Below are 17,523 nucleotides of genomic sequence, written 5' to 3' on the forward strand. Positions count from 1 at the left end.
AAGGCATGACACATTCTTCATGTTTTGTAGAATTAATCATAAAATACTGGTTTTACTCTGTGACAGCAGTGATATTGAGTAAGCAGGAGCTTTCATTACATTCAGAATTTTGCATCATATTGTCAACGGCCTCTCTCCAAAACAGCTACTAAATTGACCTGGTGGAGCGAAAGCTTTCTCAACTACTGTTTCCAAGTTCAAGAACGAACTTTAACTGAACTTTACATTCATGTCGGCTCTTAAACCTACATGAATGAGAAATCCTTAGGGTGTTGAGGAAAAATTGGAACTTTGCCATACACAATTCCATAACACCTGGGAAAACTATCTGCTGATGACGACTGAAAGCTCCAGAACAGCTTCTGAAGGGACCATGTGGTGAGATTATTTTCTCAACTTTAGAATTTAGATTCTAAAATCATTCAAATGATTTCTTCCTCCTCTCAGATGTGAGAGCAGGTGTTTATGTGTGTATGTGAAACAGCTGTGGTTTTGAGAAGCAAAAAAAAAAACAGCCACTCTGTTTTTAGAAAACAGGACAACCAATGGGACAAAGAGTTATTTTAAGGACATGAGATGCACCATTCCTGCATTTATTTTATAAAATGACCCACAGTGTGTGAGAGATATTTTGTTTGTGCCAGCTCAACAAACAAACAGAGGCAGAGCGATCCACAGTTTTTTAATTATGGGCTAATGGAAGCCAGTGTGATTCTTACCCCAGCAGAGTGGACCATACATTTAGGAGCTCCCGTGGTTCCAGAGGAGTACATGATGAACAGAGGATGACTGAATGGAAGCTGCTCAAACTCCAACTGAGGAAACTGGCCGGCCTCACCACGCCCCAATGCCAAGAAATCGTCTATAAATATACTGTAGAGAAATTTAAGAAAAAGATTGATACAATATATAGTGTGCGGAAGATGGCCCGCTGACCTGCTCTCTGTCATGTAAAAAAAATATCTGTTAAAAGTTTCAGTGCAGTTGTGTCCACAGACACACACCTGTTGGGGATCTTGGAGAGGTCAGTCTCGTGTTTGGAGCGAGCGTAGGGAATCACAACTGCTTTCTTCAGGTCAGGCAGACCTAGAGGTCAGAGACAGAAAGAAAAGCTGACGCATTTTTGTTCTCTTCAAACTAATGCCTCATGGAAAGCCGAATGGGTTCCCGTAGGAATCCCAGTGTTATTTTCATGAAAATGAGAACATATTTTGGTTCTTAGTGGAAGTCACTAAAAATTAAGCTTAGTAAGGAGCGATGACTCTTAGTAATTCTCTGAATATTCCTGTACTAGCAGATTAAGAAATCCTACTTCCTTCTGTACATCTATCCTGCATCTGTTCTGCATTAATTTCTCCATTTCAAACACTTTTAAAACCCAGTAGAGTTACTTTATTCTAATCTACTGGTTTTACCCTATAATGTCTCCCTCTGCTACTTAGCAGAAATTCCTTCTAGGTTTATTTGCTATAAAGAGACCAAAAACATTTATAACAATATCAAACAAATATTGGCACACATTGACTACATACCCTGGCCTCTACAGCAAAGCAAAAACTAAACCTAAAATGTAAAAATGCAAATGGTCAGAGACATTAGTCCGTAAGCAAATGTGTGTGCCGACCTTTGACAACACTTATCAGCTTTTCCATGTGGTCATGTGTTTTGCCATTGTAAACCACGGCGGCAACAGACAAGATAAGTTTGGGCTGGATTTGAGAAAACCTGTCAAGGACACCCTGAGACAAAAAGAGAGAGAAAGTTAAAACTTAAAAGAAGTGAAAAAATAAATAAATAAGAACAAATAATTACAACCGCAGAAAACCTTCAAGCCTGCTAAAACTCTCTAAGAAGTGAGGGATAAAATTAATTTTACTGACACTCACAAGATAGACCTGGAATGGTCATGTTTGATTGAAAGATTTACATCAAGATAGTAAGAGTTGTTCTCTGATCTGCCAGAAGGGGTAGTAGCACACCAGAAAAAAAAAAGCAGAGACCATGATGACAAAAGGACCATTGAGGAAGAAGCTGATGCAGGATGGAGTTAATTACACTCCTGCTCAACCCACACACGATATTTTGCGTCGCAGACCTCGTCCTCCTTTCACTCTATGCATGTATATGTTTATTTGTATACATGTCTGTTTTGCCACAATCAGGAATCTCCTATTAGATAAAAGACAGCCTAGCTCAGTAGGAGAAAGACACAAAGTCTACCAGGAATAGAGATCAAAGTTGCCACAGTGACAGTAGTACTCAAAATGCACACCCTACTAGCGCTGGTAGGTGCTTTAGAGTTCAAAAAAGAGACATATGCTATGTCTAAACAAGCAGATTAAATAAATTTGGTTTTGTTTATTTTTTTACACTCAGAAAATTCACTTGAGATTAGAAATCTTAACGTCCCCCTGCATGGAAATCCGGTGACTGATTAACGTAGAGAGGATAAAAGTGTTGAGAAAAGTATACGTCAAACATCTGTAAATAATAAAATACAAGCCACAAACAGTATAGTACAATCCTTACGTTGACTCCGAAGTCGACAGATGTGGAGCTCCAAATGGCTCCAATGCTGGCTGCAGCTAACATGGCCTCCACTGCATGGATGCCATTGGGTAGGTAGCCTAGAGGGGGAGAGAGGAGAGAAAGAGGAGGAAAACATTAAGTTTAAGTGAAAATCCACAAGATTCTTTTTATCGAAAAAAATCACTACAGATATGCTGTATGTAGCGCTTAGAAACCAAGTGTTATGATGGCTTTTGATAAAACATATAGATCAGGAGGAGTGTACAACGTACATAAAAATTTACACCATGACTGCACATACTGAATGCGCATAAGTGCATCATCAACTTACTAACACTAGCAAATTTAGAGACAAATACTGCTTTACAACTGTGCAATGTTGTTGCCCAGACTACACACAATATGTAACAAAAAAACCTAGACTTTTAAGATAAATATAGCCTAAAAAAATACAATTTATTCAGTGTGTACAGAAGTAAAGTAGAGAAGAGTAAAGAGAGAAGGGCAGAGACAGAAATACTGTGAGATAAAGCAACTTGTTTCAAAAGAAGAGAGTGAAAAAAATTAGACTTTAAAAGGAGGAGGAATGAGTGAGGATATTTCATTTTTAACAAGGAGAGCTGAGATCATAACTGCTGTCTTGCCGTGATATATTCCTTGATCAATATAGGAAATGGTGCCCAAGGAAGCTACAAGTTTTTTTTCCACTGGACAGACACAGACGATCAGTGAGGGAGAGAGAAAAAAAAAAAAAAAAAAAAAATCAGAGAGAGATTTATTGATAACTGCAGTGAGGAAACGAATACCAAACAGAGATGCACAAGAATAATGTGCAAGAATAATGACTCCAGTTTCCACAGGTTTCCACTAGCGGTGGATTTTTACTTTCTATACACTCTGTGGTTCTTTGTGCCCATATAGCCCTTAATATAACGTTTTTAAAAGTTATACTCAAAAAAGAAAAGAAAAATAGTTTATTATGACTAAGATAAATGAAAAAAACACACAATGGTACTTATAATCAATTAACAACTCATTATTATGACCCAGATCTAATAGCATTCATATATCAGGCATAATGTTTAATACAGTTAACATATTTTTAAGCAGTTATTGTAAGATTTTGATAAGGTAATTGTGTATTGATGTATTATGAACCCCTAATACCGTATACCTCCAGTCATACCATTTTGTCTTTAATACTACACAAAATACCAGGGAGGACCCAAATGGCCACTGCCCAAATTACTGTGCACAAGAAACTATGGCATCAAATTAAAAGCAGTTGATAAGCCCCACACTGGGGCTCTCATGCTACCTTTAAACACATAACATGTATCCTGTCTAACATACTGAAACACTAATACAGATGGCACTTCCTGCCAGGCAATCTGAACAATGCTGTCACTTCCTATGAATCACGACCAATCTTTTTATGGTGGCTATGCCGACGGCTACGGTAACCAGGAAGCTGATCCTGGCCAGATGACACCTCAGGCTGACTGATCACCATCCTGCTAGACCGGCTTTACGGGTACTCCCATGAATCATCATCTTACACTGGACCAAGACAAATAGCGTCATGGACTATGATCTCACTATCTGTTTAGTCATTTATACTACTATAAAACTTTACATGTCTACTTGCTTGTTGGTGACCACTGAATGAAAGCCAATTTTAATAGGTCCTGTGGTGTGACACCACTTCTTTGGCAGTACAACGAGAATAAAGCAATGAATGTTGAAAAGAGGACATAAGAGGAGAGGAGAGATTTCACAAGTCTCTTAACCAGAGCTACACCATGTTGACCCCATGGGTGCAATGTTACTAGATCATTGTTGGCACAAATTCCTTAGTCATCTGGAAAACGCTGGCTGGTGTCAGTTGAGGTTTTGTCTTTTAAAAATCAGAATAAGCTTTTTTCTTTTTTCTTCCAAAGGACTGTAAACGCAGCTCTGATTAACGCTAAACAAGAAAATAGTTATCTGAATTAAAGTTGATTGCAGGCCTTCTTCACACAACACACTGACATTATAATACTGCTATAGTTATGTCTTATATGATTGAGTACACATTCATGACAGTCAACCCTAAGACTGGGGCTTGCTCAGTGTGTATTTTTCATGACACATAATTGAAAGAATATGCATTCCCAAGTGGATGAACAGTGGGTGTGAACGCTATAAACTTCATAACAGGAGGGAGGGTGATGTTAAAGACGATAGGACCACGGAGAAGAGCAATGGAAGTAAAAACTGCATGAAACAGAGAATGTGTGTGTGTGTGTGTGTGTGTGTGTGTGTGTGTGTGTGTGTGTGTGTGTGTGTGTGTGTGTGTGTGCGCATGCTGGGTTGGCTCATGTCCTGCTATAAAGCTTGGCTGGCTTCATCAGCTAAGTGCTTATATATCTCCTGGATTACAGACACTGACATGTCATTTTATTTACAACCTGGGCGCAAGGACGTCTCTGGGTCTGACACACACAAGTGAGGACACACAGTCAAACACACACACACACACACACACACACCCACAGATTTGTGTTTAGATATGTAAGGAAAATAACGGAAAGAGGTATACAGGAGCTGATGTCTCTCTCTGTCTCTCTGTTTTTTCTACAGCTCCCTTTCTGCCCCTCCGTCCCTCCCGTCTTTCTAATGAGATTCCCACAGAGCTTAAATAATTTAGCTAATGGATTTTCCTGCCGCACTATCCATCTTTCCTCTGAACACACATGAACTTCCTCATACACCCTAGTCATTCCTGGAGAGAGTTGCTAAATATGAGCTCATGAATAGCAACACACATTGCTGCTTCAAAATAAAGTCAGGAAAGCTTTGGAACATATGTCAGAATATAGTAGGCCACAGTTCACAGTCACAGTCGTGCCAGGGAGCTGCCCAGCACAACTTCCGGTTCTCTTCTATAAACTACAGTTTTGTGAAGGATGACTCAAAATTGTAAGTTGTTGTTTCTTATACACTTGTGTATAAGAATCTGTACACTTCTGTACAGTTTTCCGTCCTTTCATACCTAAATTTTTTGACAAATTTCGGGGTCATTGTAGCTTGGATGTCTTTCTCCCTATCGGTTCCCTCTTGCTCAGCTTTCGAACAATGATTTTTTTTTTTTTTTTTTAAATCCACATGCATTTTCTGTGACCTCTAAACTATTGTGCCTGTTCTCTCTCATCTTTATCCAAAGATAAAAACATTTGAAACCAAAAGGCTTGTTTAGGACAATGTGTTAAATCCATCTTGAGCAGAAACAGAAGTTGCTTCAAAGAATGAATGGTTCAGAAATCTGAGATGCTAGTGTTTGACAACCCCAGTGTAACTGAGGGCCCTGATACTGACACAGCACAAACAACTCAATATGCGTTTCAGCGTCATGACTGGAAAAGTGGCACAGAGCAGAGAATGACGCATAGACGGGGATAGATAAGACTCAGTGAAGTCAGACAGTCATATACCTCAGAACTGTCCTCACAACAAGCAACGACGAACTACGTTTTTGAAAAATCGACTCAAGTCTGAAATGATTTGTTATTTAGCTTTGAGAGAGTCTTTGTTATTACATTATCCTAATTTGTTTTTTTTGTATATGTCCAATATTGAAGGCATAATTGTCTGCAGCACTAATAAAAGATAGATGCAGTATAAATTCATGAATGGGTAGAAGAAGAAGTGTACCAATGCCGAATCAAGCTGGATTTATGCTCATGCTGAATTTCATACCAAATTTACCAAACACCAAATTTTGGATCTTCTGACTCATTTAGGAGGACTGACACCCATGATTTTGAGGTTGGAGGGGTTGGAGTCATCCTAATAGCTGAATAAACAAATTATACTTAAGTACAGTATCAGCAGGTTTTGGTATGGGTGTATGTTTTGAGATCAGAAAACCTCTTAATGCCACCAAACTTCGTTTTTCCTTTCTTCGTGGAGTCTGTTGAACAATTCAGTTCAGAAATGTGAAATACTTTTGTTTGACAACCCCAAAGTAACTAAATTATTGATATCCGAGCACTAACAGCTCAATGTGCATTTTCACCGCCAGCAATGTGGCAACAAGTTAAGAAGGTGAGAAAGATAAGCTCTTAAAAGCATTTGACACTTGAATTGTTTTCAGATAGCTCACAAATTGGGGTGGGGAAATGTATATGACATGCATTAAAGCTCCTGTTGCTGCACTGGCAGCACTGCTCAGTGTGAATGCGTGGCTCTGTATGACTGCACTGTACAGTGGTGCCTTGCAGAAAAACAAACATTAACTTTGAAAGAAATAAATGCAGGCATTCAGAGAGAGGTGCGACTTGTGCCAAGACAGCCAGCCCTCCTTGCCATTGCGAACTAAAGCACACAATTAATGGCAAAAAAAAAACCCATGTCCAACTTATTCTGCAACAGGCTACAACTAAGAGGACTGGAAAGGATAAAGTAGACAGAGGGGTAAAAAGAAACAAGTCAGGAGAGGAGCAGCTACAATTATTGTTTTACCAGCCCACGAGAAATGCTGGTCCTCCAACCTGTCTAATCTACCAAAAAATTTGGCCAGTGATCAACCATCACTTGGCCTGAAAAAAGGTTATATAAAACACATGTACCACCCCTGTTTTTTCCATACTCTCGTTTACCCCCAATGAGACAGAGAGCAATACTCACCTACAACCCTGTCTCCAGTCTGGACTCCCATCTTCCTCATGGCTGCAGCAAACAATGCCACATCACGCCTGAGCTCCCCAAACGTCACCTTCACAATCTCCTCATTTGCCTCTCCTAATAGACAGAAAGAGAGAGTGAGACACAGAAACGAAACAGATAAATATGTACATTTCAAAAACTGATTCAGAAAAAAACGCAGATATCTAGATATATTTTGATTGGTTAAGACATTTCAGATTTTGCGTACCACTTTGCAAATAATGTTTTTGTCTATGGACTGACATAAAGGCAAATGAAACCCCTGAAATTAAAAACCAAGGCAAGGTGGGTGGGGATAAAACCGGGGAGACAGAGATGGAGACGCAAATAGATACAGATAGTGTGGCAGGACAGAGCCAGAGACAGCAACAGTCCTATTATCTCTGTAAGTAATAGTTTACTGACATTCACAGAGGCTCCACAGTATCGTGACCAATGGGCCTTCTCATAATTACATTCCAGCTCCTGATGTAGATCGTGTGGAATATGTATGTGTCTGTGCAAGAGCTCACTCTCCCTCATACACACATGCAGCAATAAAGAAGGGCCTATCCATTAGTATGTGACAGTCTTGAGAGGTAAAGCAGGGAGCAGCGGTTATAGAAAGTGACGTATGCAGCCTTACGTTCACCGCAGGATCGATTCTGTATTCAAATGCCCCCTCAACACTGCTCTTTCATGTCCTCCTAACTTTCCTTCTACTTTCTTCATTTGAAAAAAGAAATTCTGAAGATGAAGTAAAACGGCAAGTATACACAATGTGTGTGACTCAGGAGAAAGAACCACAATCTCAGTGACTGTGACACACAGGTAAGCTGAGAGGGGAAACCAAACTGTGTAGAACATCGGATGCACAGATACTAAGTAAAGCAAACCAAAAAACAAACACAATTGAAAATTAACTGGCCCTGCATGATTGCAGTGTTTAAAGGTGTGTTCGGGTGGGTGAATAATGCTGTGTTGTGTGATTTTAAGAATCAATGTGTGTGTTAACATGTGCACTGTTTGCCCTGTGCATAGAATCAACATTGCCAAGATTAGGGATTTGGTAAAGCCACCACTTAAGGTGCCGCACTGTCACATATACTGCTGTATATTGCATACTGCCGCTTTTAAATCAGCGCCATACACTCTTCACACTTACTTGCGGCGTACAGAGCCACTTTGTCCTGGTCCGCATGTTTGAGCAGGTTCTCAGCGTAGTTGAGCCGAGCCCCTTTAAACCACTCTGGAACATCTGAGATCTGCTTGGACGCATCCACCACCTGGTATACATCCATAAAACACACACAAAGAACAGACGGGATGGAGAGACCATTGTCATTGACCAAGGCTGGGAAGCTTTGGTGATCATGCTAGCAAATAATCAAATCTCCTTTGGTTCTTCCTTCAGTTGTTTCTCATTAAATTGCGTTGCCAATAATGTTTTTATTTTTATTTTTCACACTTCAGACATATACCTCTACTATGGTCTCCTCTTTACTTGTAACTGACAGATGAACATGTTTTACTGTACTACCCCAAAAAAAAAAAAAATCCATAAGAAATACCATTTGTCATAAAAAATCCATGGCAACATTGGGACTTTATAGCTTAGCCCACTGTGTAAATGAAACATGTGTGATTGACTGATTAATCGTCCCCCTGACTTCCATCCAATGGGACTGGATTAGGTGGGTAAGAACATGTGTGATATAAGAAGAACCTGTGGCCAGCATGTGACATGGAATGTGTTATGTATGTGTACAGAAGGGGTGTGCTCAATGCCATAAAGTCAGACGTAATTTGTTACACACCCACCGGATTAGGGATATCCTGGAAATAAACAACATTAAGAGGCTAGACAGTACATTAAACAATGAAGATACAAATTAAGATACTTTTATATCAGCGAAACTTCTTTTCCAACTAGCTTTTTAATGTAGCCTTGGTAAAACAAGGTAATTTTAATGTCAACAAATGTGCTAAATTGGTTTGAAATGCCATTATAAGGCTTACAGTCTTTGAATTTCAGACAGGGTTGGGAAATGATCACACACTATCAGCAAAAAGAAATGTACCAGGTGTACACTTTAGCAGCAGATTTGTCTTTTCTAGCAGCCACTTTGACAGGAGTCATCAGGTGGAGATATTCCCTCATTCCAAAACGCATTTTATATAGGGAAGATTACAGTGAATCACGAATTAACTATGTATCAGCTCATGTAGGATTATTAATATCATTATTAATATCAGATAACTGCCTTTGCATTGAAAATAATGACTTTCTGCACATGTGTGGAAAAGAAAATAGAGGCAGTCTGATTTAAAATTAGAAACCAAAAACATCTGTTGACCTTTCAGGCCACAGGAGCAGGAAACCATGATATGACATGATAACCTATAACCCATTGAGGTGTTGCAGCATTGCATGTGACCAGAGAGCCTGCCAGACTCTTAAGAAACCCTTGTTCACAATAGCTATGAGGTATGGCTGGGATGGGAGGATGGCTATGCAACAATTCTTAGTGATATCTGTGTTGCAAATCATGTTGATCAAGTGAGCCAAAAACTTTGACATACATATCTTACGCCATGCGCCATCATCAAATATCGATCAAAATCAACATGGTGTTTTTTTAATAAGAAGTTTGAATTTACATTAGGGTATGAGTATGTGTGTGTGGTTTCTGACAATGGAGGGGGGGGTAAAACTGAGTAAGAACATCATAATACAGAACAATTAAACCAAGTAACCCTAAGTGTTAGATGACAAGTGGGTTGCCTGGATACCAGAAAGCTTTGTTATAAAAGCAAACCGAAATACAATAATAACAATAATAAATCCAACTCTATAAAATGAAAAAACTGATGCAGTGCTACTGATTTATGATCGGAAAATGATCAATATTGACGGCTTGTACAGACTAATAAATTTACAGATTAAATGTGGATGCAACAATACAACATGCTCTCAAATGAAGAATAATGGAAGAAGGCATGTCAAAGGTAGTGACATTAAAGCACATGCTACGCACCTGCGGTAACACCACTGACATTTAGTTGCTCTTAAATGGGCTTAGCAATTAGTATGACCAGGAGTAGCAGACATCAAAAAAAGAGTAAGAATAATCCTAAAAGGGAATGAATGTCAATGAAACTATATTAACTTGTGACTTAAATAACTTACAGTTCAATGGATGCACACAACAGTCAAAACAAAGGCAGGAAACCCATTTCGGAACTTAATTTGCTTCTACTGGAACTCAGAAAAACCCTCCTCAACAACATTTCCATGCACTATACTGGGGAGAGATGGAACATACCACTCTAAGAGTGAGGGGCGGCATAATCCAAGTGGTACTGGCCTTTTTAACATTTACATACAAACATCTTGGAAATAAGAAAAAAATTGGTGAATCACACAGTTCATACACATACAGTAAAGTTTATCTGAAATTGTCTGCTTCATGAATGTGGCCCAATATTTGCAGGTTATGGCCAAATGTCGGTTCAAAATAAGATATGTTTGAAGTATGACCTTAAAAGGAGGGCAATGTACTACTTTTCAGAGGTAAGAACGTAGCAGACTGGCAAAGTTGAAAATTACCACTTTAAAAAAAGAAGAGAAAACTCCCACAGGTGAAATGCTGATCATTCACTAAATCCTTATGATGATTTTCTAGCAGTCACTTCAGAACCTAAAAAAATGTCCTTTGTGGGCCCTACTCTATTTTAAAATTTTGACTTTATTTTTGTTTTCATTGCCAGATCTTTGATTTTCATTCTTCTTATAATAATGAATATGGTTGTTGTATTTGGGGTTGACATCAAAAACCCCTCTACTTATAGTTACGATGTAGCAGCAGAGGTTGGACTCACCTCCTCGTGGGGTTTGGAGAAGACCACTCCACAGAAGCGCCACACCTTTGCCCAGAACACTGGGTAGCTGTCCACCGACCACTGGTACAGGTCGCTGTAGTTCGCTAGAGGACCAAACGTCAGTGGTTAATGCAGATTTATGGCAGAATATGAATCTGCTGTTGCGACTATCAGCTCAAACATAGAATGTGAAGTTGCTACAGGTGGGTAAATACAAGAAAAGATCAGACGTTAGTACCACGTGCACATTACATACCACTACACACTAGCACATAAAAAGACAAACTGATTACTGGCAACATCATGGGTTGAAATCAGCCTCCATGTGGCTGTCATGCTCCATTAATCACCATCAACTAAACCACACGCCAAAGAAACTCCTACAAACCATGGCCTTATGTTCTGCAAACCCAGGTTTCAAGTCACTGATAACCTCCGTACATGGCTAAAAGATTAATGCCAAAATGCCAAAAGCCATAAGTGATCTCAGTTAGATTAAACCAGAGGGGTACTGTTTTACGCTCTACACTGTTTGTATTTACATCTACAGGTTAAAAGATATCTCCCTCCCACCAGGGGGGGGGGGTTCACAGAGATGTGGCTTCTTCCTCGAAATCCAGTGACCGACGGAGAGAAAAAGCACAGGTTGTAGGGTGAGCTCTACAAACGCAGGCGGATCTCCGAGCAGAATTTAAAGCAACGGCTCCCCATCATGACTCTTTATAGCAAAAGAAATGCTTACTCGCAAATCGCATATCAGGTTGCACGTGTCTTTGAGCTCGTAGCAGATAGTCCAGACTGATGCTGTCATCTCAGGTCGTTTGATTTTAATTTTTTTTTTTTTTTTTTTTTTTGGGGGGGGGGGGCAGTTGTATTTTTATTTTTTATTTTTTAAACTAATAAAAAATAAACAACATTCGTTGCTTACTTCTTAATCATCTTGCGACCCCTCTGGTTTAATGGCTGCAGACCAGCTAGCTTGAAACGCTGCAGTGCAAAGCAGCTTTTCCTTGGAGATGATGAGCTGTCTGCGAGACATTTACGTAACATATACTGAGAGTTAGCGGAGGGAGAAGACACTGGTGCATTCGTGTGTTTCTGTTCGGCTTCGTAGGCTCAATAAAATGCGACTCGTATTCAGTCAAGACACCTACTCTCTGTCTGCCTGGTTCTGTGTCTGTGTCTCTCCCTCCCTCCCTCTTCTCCACTCACCCAGATTAAGTCCGTAATCCCGGTTGACCTGTATCCTAAACTTGTCCATCTGCGTGTTCCTCTTGGAGTCCGGGTACCACAACACCTTGCTCTCGATATCCATGATTTTCTCGCTCTTCCCCTCTGTGTCTTTTGACATCTTTCTTTTTGTTTTTCCCCCCCCCCCTTTCGTGGGCTGCCAAACAACGTTTAGCTCGAGTCCCGAGCGCCTTGCTGAAGCTAACTGTCCCTGAGGCGAGGGCTTGTTTGTGTTTTTTTTTTTTTTTTTTTTTTAAATTAGATCGTCGGCTAGCCTGCTTAGTTTGACCGGCTCGGGAGCTGGAGTGCGCGACACCTAGCAAGGCTTCACTGTCAGAGCCAAGCGTGGGGTTGAGACAGAAGAAGTGACGGGCCATGTGTCGGCTTAGTGACGTACGACGCGAGGCGGGTTCAGCGATCACATTGTTCAGTACTGTTACACAGGATATAAACCGCACGACAGCTCCCTTGCCTGCGAGCAAGAAGCCTTCTACAAAGGGGCCCCCAATGGGGTTCCAAGCATATCAATGATTATGGTGATATTTTAATCGTAGTGTCTGAAAAAGGCCTCTCAGTCTTCAGTATAGATAGCTGTATGTACGCAATCATCTATACATTTTAATATCAATATTTCAGACCCTAATTGTGGTCGAATATGTGGGATTAAGTGGACAATTGCGGGCCACTAAAATGAGGTTGAAGGAATGAGACCACTGATATCAAAACGCTTGCATCTTACCGAAATAATATCATAATTTGATGAGTTGCATGCTTTCACATTTCCGCTGTTTAATTTAAAAGATGATACACTCAACGTATGAAAAGACATTACAGATATTCTGACAAATGTATGACTAGAATTAAAGTCTCGTCCTGTATATTATAGGCAAGTATCCAGATCCTGGATATGAAAAAACCTCGCATCCCACCACAAATATTATAATTTGTTCAAGTTCATTCAAAATATGCGATTCCCCAAATCTAGAAAGAAAAGAAATATTTGGGGACAAAAAAGTGTTACTATAATGCAGTGGTGCAATGTAACTAAGAACATTTACTCAGGCACTGTAAATAATTGTAATAATAATTGTAATGTACCTGTGTTTTACTTGAGTTATTTCAATCTTATGCTACTTTATCTTGACTTCACTACATGTCAGAGGCAAATGCTGTGCTTTTTACTCCACTACATCTATTTGTATGGTGTATGCGTTGCTTTTACAATCCTTAATTAGTTTCATTTCACATTTATTGCCCATTTAATTGGTTCCCTTTCCAGGTGCATCACAGTCAGCCTCGATTAGCTGACCAATTGTTTTAAATACACAGTTTTTTGTTTGTTTTTTTTCTACTTTAGCAGCTCAGTGGGCTCCTGACCACACTAATGTCCTCTTGGAATGTGTGTGAGCTTGTGTGTTAGTGTTACCGCTGTTGGGGCAGTATGCGTCTCATACATTGTCTGTGACTGTCAGACCTGTCTCTCCTGTTTTGTCGCCCGGGCCACCAAACCAGTTTGTACCCACCGCAAGAAATTTCAGCCATTGTGCCAAAAGTATCCCTAGAATTAATGTAACAGATGTTAAGTATGCAAGTTATTCCAAAATCTGTTCATGTCTGTTTTCAAAAGATGCCTCTTGAATGGATGCAAAATCGTATACTGGCCATACAGACCAAATTAATAGTTTGCCATTGCACCGTACAGCCTTGGCTGTTTAATACGAGATTTTCCACTTGCCAATGGAAATGCATTTACTTAAAAATAAATAAATAAATAAATAAATTTAGTCTTTTTTAGAATTCACCCCGTTGAAGTTTTGAACGTCTCCCACACGTGAACGCGCAGCACAATTGTACAGTGGAGTCTCTCGTGCACGCTGAGACCTTGCCAGACAAAATGAAGGATTTGATTGGTCCTCATCCAATGGCTCCACATCGACCAACATATCGGTCTATGCGCGGTGCGTGCAATCCGACGGCCGGCTGGCCCCTAGTGCTTCGAGGGATATTAGCCAATCAGAGAACGAGAACGTAGGATCGTTTTAGGGGTGTGCCCAATCAGGGAGAGGCAGGAACGATCCTCCTCGTTTGGCAGTGGTGCCATCTGAAGTCGACGGTGGAAAATTTCTTCTCCAGTTTTGTCGTGTCATGTCCCGTGTAGTTTGATCTCGCCTGCCCTACTAATGACGATCACGCTGTAACGACCGAGGGCTGTCTTTTATTTGCCGTCGGACACGGGCGCCGTGCCGGTCCCCAGTACCCTTCACTTGCTCTCTGCTCCTTGACAGTCGTCTACCAGGTGCAAAGTGGAAACGTGATCCATCTACATTAAACACTGAGCTGAAAATCAACCCATGCATGTGTGGGGTTGTAAAGCACACACACAAACTTAGGGAGAAAAAAAAAAATACAACCACGCTGAACGATTCGTCTGTGGCTGCATTATTATCACCACCGCAGCAGCGAATGAGAATCTCTCTATATATAACTGTATATTGACACTTTACACTGCTGTGTGTTCTGGCACAGCATGTACCATAAAGCAGAAAGCAAGGCAGAGCCCTTGACTAACACAAATGTTGTAAGCCTGTCTTACGCTATTATGTAATCTAGGCATCTGCGTGCTTAAAAGCTGCAGAGACTCAGGAGTCCGGATTGCAAAAATCGAGGCCTCTTATCTCCTCAAACCAGAAACCCAAACGAGAAATTGTTTTATAAATCGATATTGTGAGATCACAGGAGGGGCACCGAGTAACCACAGCGTGTTGTCTGATTTGCACAATTATGTGGCATACCTCACTGTCAGCCACGCCGCCTGTAATGTTTTGGCTAATGTCTATCGGATGGGTTTTGGTAAGACCTTGATAAGAGCATTGGCCAAAGCACAGGAAAAAGTGTAGGTGGGACATGATATGATGATAGCACTAGTACCTGGGTGAGTGTACAATTATTTCTATGATAACATTGTTACTGAAAGGTACTGCTAAGATGAGCTGTTGGCCTTGATCTTTTTTTCAAATTCCATATACTGTACTGTACTATACTTTTTTTTTTTTACAATAGGGAAGCAGGTGGCACTGCTGACGAGCTCACTGTTAAACACAAAAGCTGGCACGGCCACCAGTAAATTATATCGGACTTCCAGATTTTTTTGGCCACGACATCCCGCTGTGTAAATATCAGTAAATTCTGAGAAGTAATGTGGAGGGTGACAGTAGTAATTTGAGAGGCGTATTTGCGTCCGATTCACACTCCGGTCGTTGCACATGCATTGTGTGCCACAAGTGCCTCGACTTCTTCTGGTTGCACTCTAAACCTCAAGTGTGCATGGCGATTTCGGTCCAATACTAGGTGCAAGTTTTGTGTTAAGTTGTTTGGATGTCAGATTTTCAGTGTTTTTTGTTCTTAGTATATGTTCCATAGGACTCAAAAAATACAGAATATGCATTTTTATATTTTGAATTGTGAAAAACACTTTCACCTAAAAACAATCCTATAAAGAAAAATAACCTTTAAACTTTGGGCTATTTGGTTTACTTTCGGCAGATTTCAAATAGAGCCCTCCGAGGCAAATTTCTCTGCTCTCAAGCTCCATCAGATTGGATGGGAAGCGTCTGTGAACTGCCATCTTGAGGTCTGTCCGCAGATGTTCTATTGGGTTAAAGTCCGGACTTTGGCTGGGCCATTCAGGGACAGTCAGAGTCCTGAAGCCACTCCAGCTATATGTATCGGGTCATTGTCGGGCTGGAAGGTGAACCATTGCCCCAGTCTCAGGTCACGCGCACACTGGAGCAGGTTTTCCTCAAGGACCTCTCTGTATTTGGCTGCCGTCATCCTTCCCTCAATTCTGACCAGTGTCCCTGTCTCTGCCGCTGAGAAGCCCCCTCACAGCATGATACTGCCACCACCGTGCTTCACCGTAGGGATGGTATTAGTTAGGTAATGACACAGTTCTTTGGAGTTCTTTTAAGGATTCATTTTTTTTGTCTCATCGGACCAGAGAATCAAACTCCACGCAGGCTCTCATATGCCTTTTACTCAAAACGGTTTCTGTCAAGCTACTCTACCATAAAGGCCTGATTGGGGGAGTACTGCTGAGATGGTCGTGCTTCCAGCAGCGTCTCCCATCTCTGCCAACTTTCCAAAACTTCCAAACTTGGTTCCAAACTTCTTCCATTTCACAATTATTGAGGCCACTGTGCTCCTGGGAACACTCAAAAGTTTTAGAAATGCTTTTTTCCCCCTCGCCTGATCAATGCCTCAATTTTGTTGCATAGGTCTACGGAGAGTTCCTTGGACTTCATGGGTTGGTCTTTGTCCTGACATGCAGTGTGAATTATGGGACCTTATATACACAGTTGTCTGCCTTTCTAAACTATGTCCGATCAATTCAGTCTGTCGCAGTTGGGCTCCAGTCAAGTTCTGGACACATATCAAGGATAATTAAATCAAACGGGATGCGCCTGTTCACAGTTTGGGCTGCCACAGCAAAGGGTCTGAATATTTTATAAATGACAGATTTAGTTTTTGATTTATAATGAAGTTGCAAAAAAATCCAAAAACATGTCTTCAATTTGTCATTATGGGTTATGGAGTCTAGACTGATGGGCAAAATTTCCTTGCATGGCCATTTTACAGCACAACAAAGTGTGCAAAAAGTGAAGGGGACTGAATACTTTCTGAGGCCACTGTATATGCTCCATTCTCACCGAGAAAAAACCCCTTTGTGGCCGATAAGACATTGAAGTTGACCTGAAATGGACCTTGGCTTCACTCCACAGTGCCTCTTTTATCTGTTTATCCTGGCTCTTCCTCCGCATCAGCTCATATGTCCCGCAGTCCAGCCAAAATTCACATTTTGTAACAAGCAGTAGCTACAACTGTCATTTTGTTTCTTCATGGAATACTCTTGCACTGACTGCCCTTTGGATCCTGTGATGTAAAATGTGTAACATGCATACTGTCATTTCTAACATTTTGCAATACACTGCATTTAGCTTATAATTTTTATCGAGAACAACCCACAATGAACCCAACGGGGCAAAAATACAAGCTGCTTAGTCAACCAGGTATGTCTGTAAGTGCACAGGAAATTTTGCAGTCTGATATTGCAGCAGAAATGTGTTGGATGGAGGCTGATTAATAAAATCATTTCATATGATTTAAAAAGTGATGCATAGACATAAGATTTTTTGCTTT

The 17,523-nt window shown here is 40.5% G+C and overlaps 1 protein-coding gene across 2 annotated transcripts in view; it reads right to left on the reverse strand.

The window, feature by feature from the left end:
* aacs (acetoacetyl-CoA synthetase) overlaps positions 1–12,706 on the reverse strand; it is a 46,020-nt gene extending 33,314 nt beyond the window's left edge. For both annotated transcript variants that reach the window (XR_005709524.1, XM_040155143.1), the window contains exons 1-8: positions 12,310–12,706; positions 11,098–11,201; positions 8,381–8,501; positions 7,198–7,311; positions 2,530–2,627; positions 1,625–1,739; positions 1,005–1,086; positions 720–873 (exon numbers count right to left, since the gene is read on the reverse strand). Coding sequence is in view for 1 of the 2 variants with exons in the window: in XM_040155143.1 (XP_040011077.1) it covers positions 720–873; positions 1,005–1,086; positions 1,625–1,739; positions 2,530–2,627; positions 7,198–7,311; positions 8,381–8,501; positions 11,098–11,201; positions 12,310–12,448 (927 nt within the window). In the remaining variant the exon portion in view is untranslated. The remainder of the gene's footprint in view (positions 1–719; positions 874–1,004; positions 1,087–1,624; positions 1,740–2,529; positions 2,628–7,197; positions 7,312–8,380; positions 8,502–11,097; positions 11,202–12,309) is intronic.
* Between the last annotated feature and the right edge of the window lie 4,817 nt (positions 12,707–17,523).

Source organism: Xiphias gladius, chromosome 19 (assembly GCF_016859285.1).
Source record: "Xiphias gladius isolate SHS-SW01 ecotype Sanya breed wild chromosome 19, ASM1685928v1, whole genome shotgun sequence".
Classification (NCBI taxonomy): Eukaryota; Metazoa; Chordata; class Actinopteri; order Istiophoriformes; family Xiphiidae; genus Xiphias; species Xiphias gladius.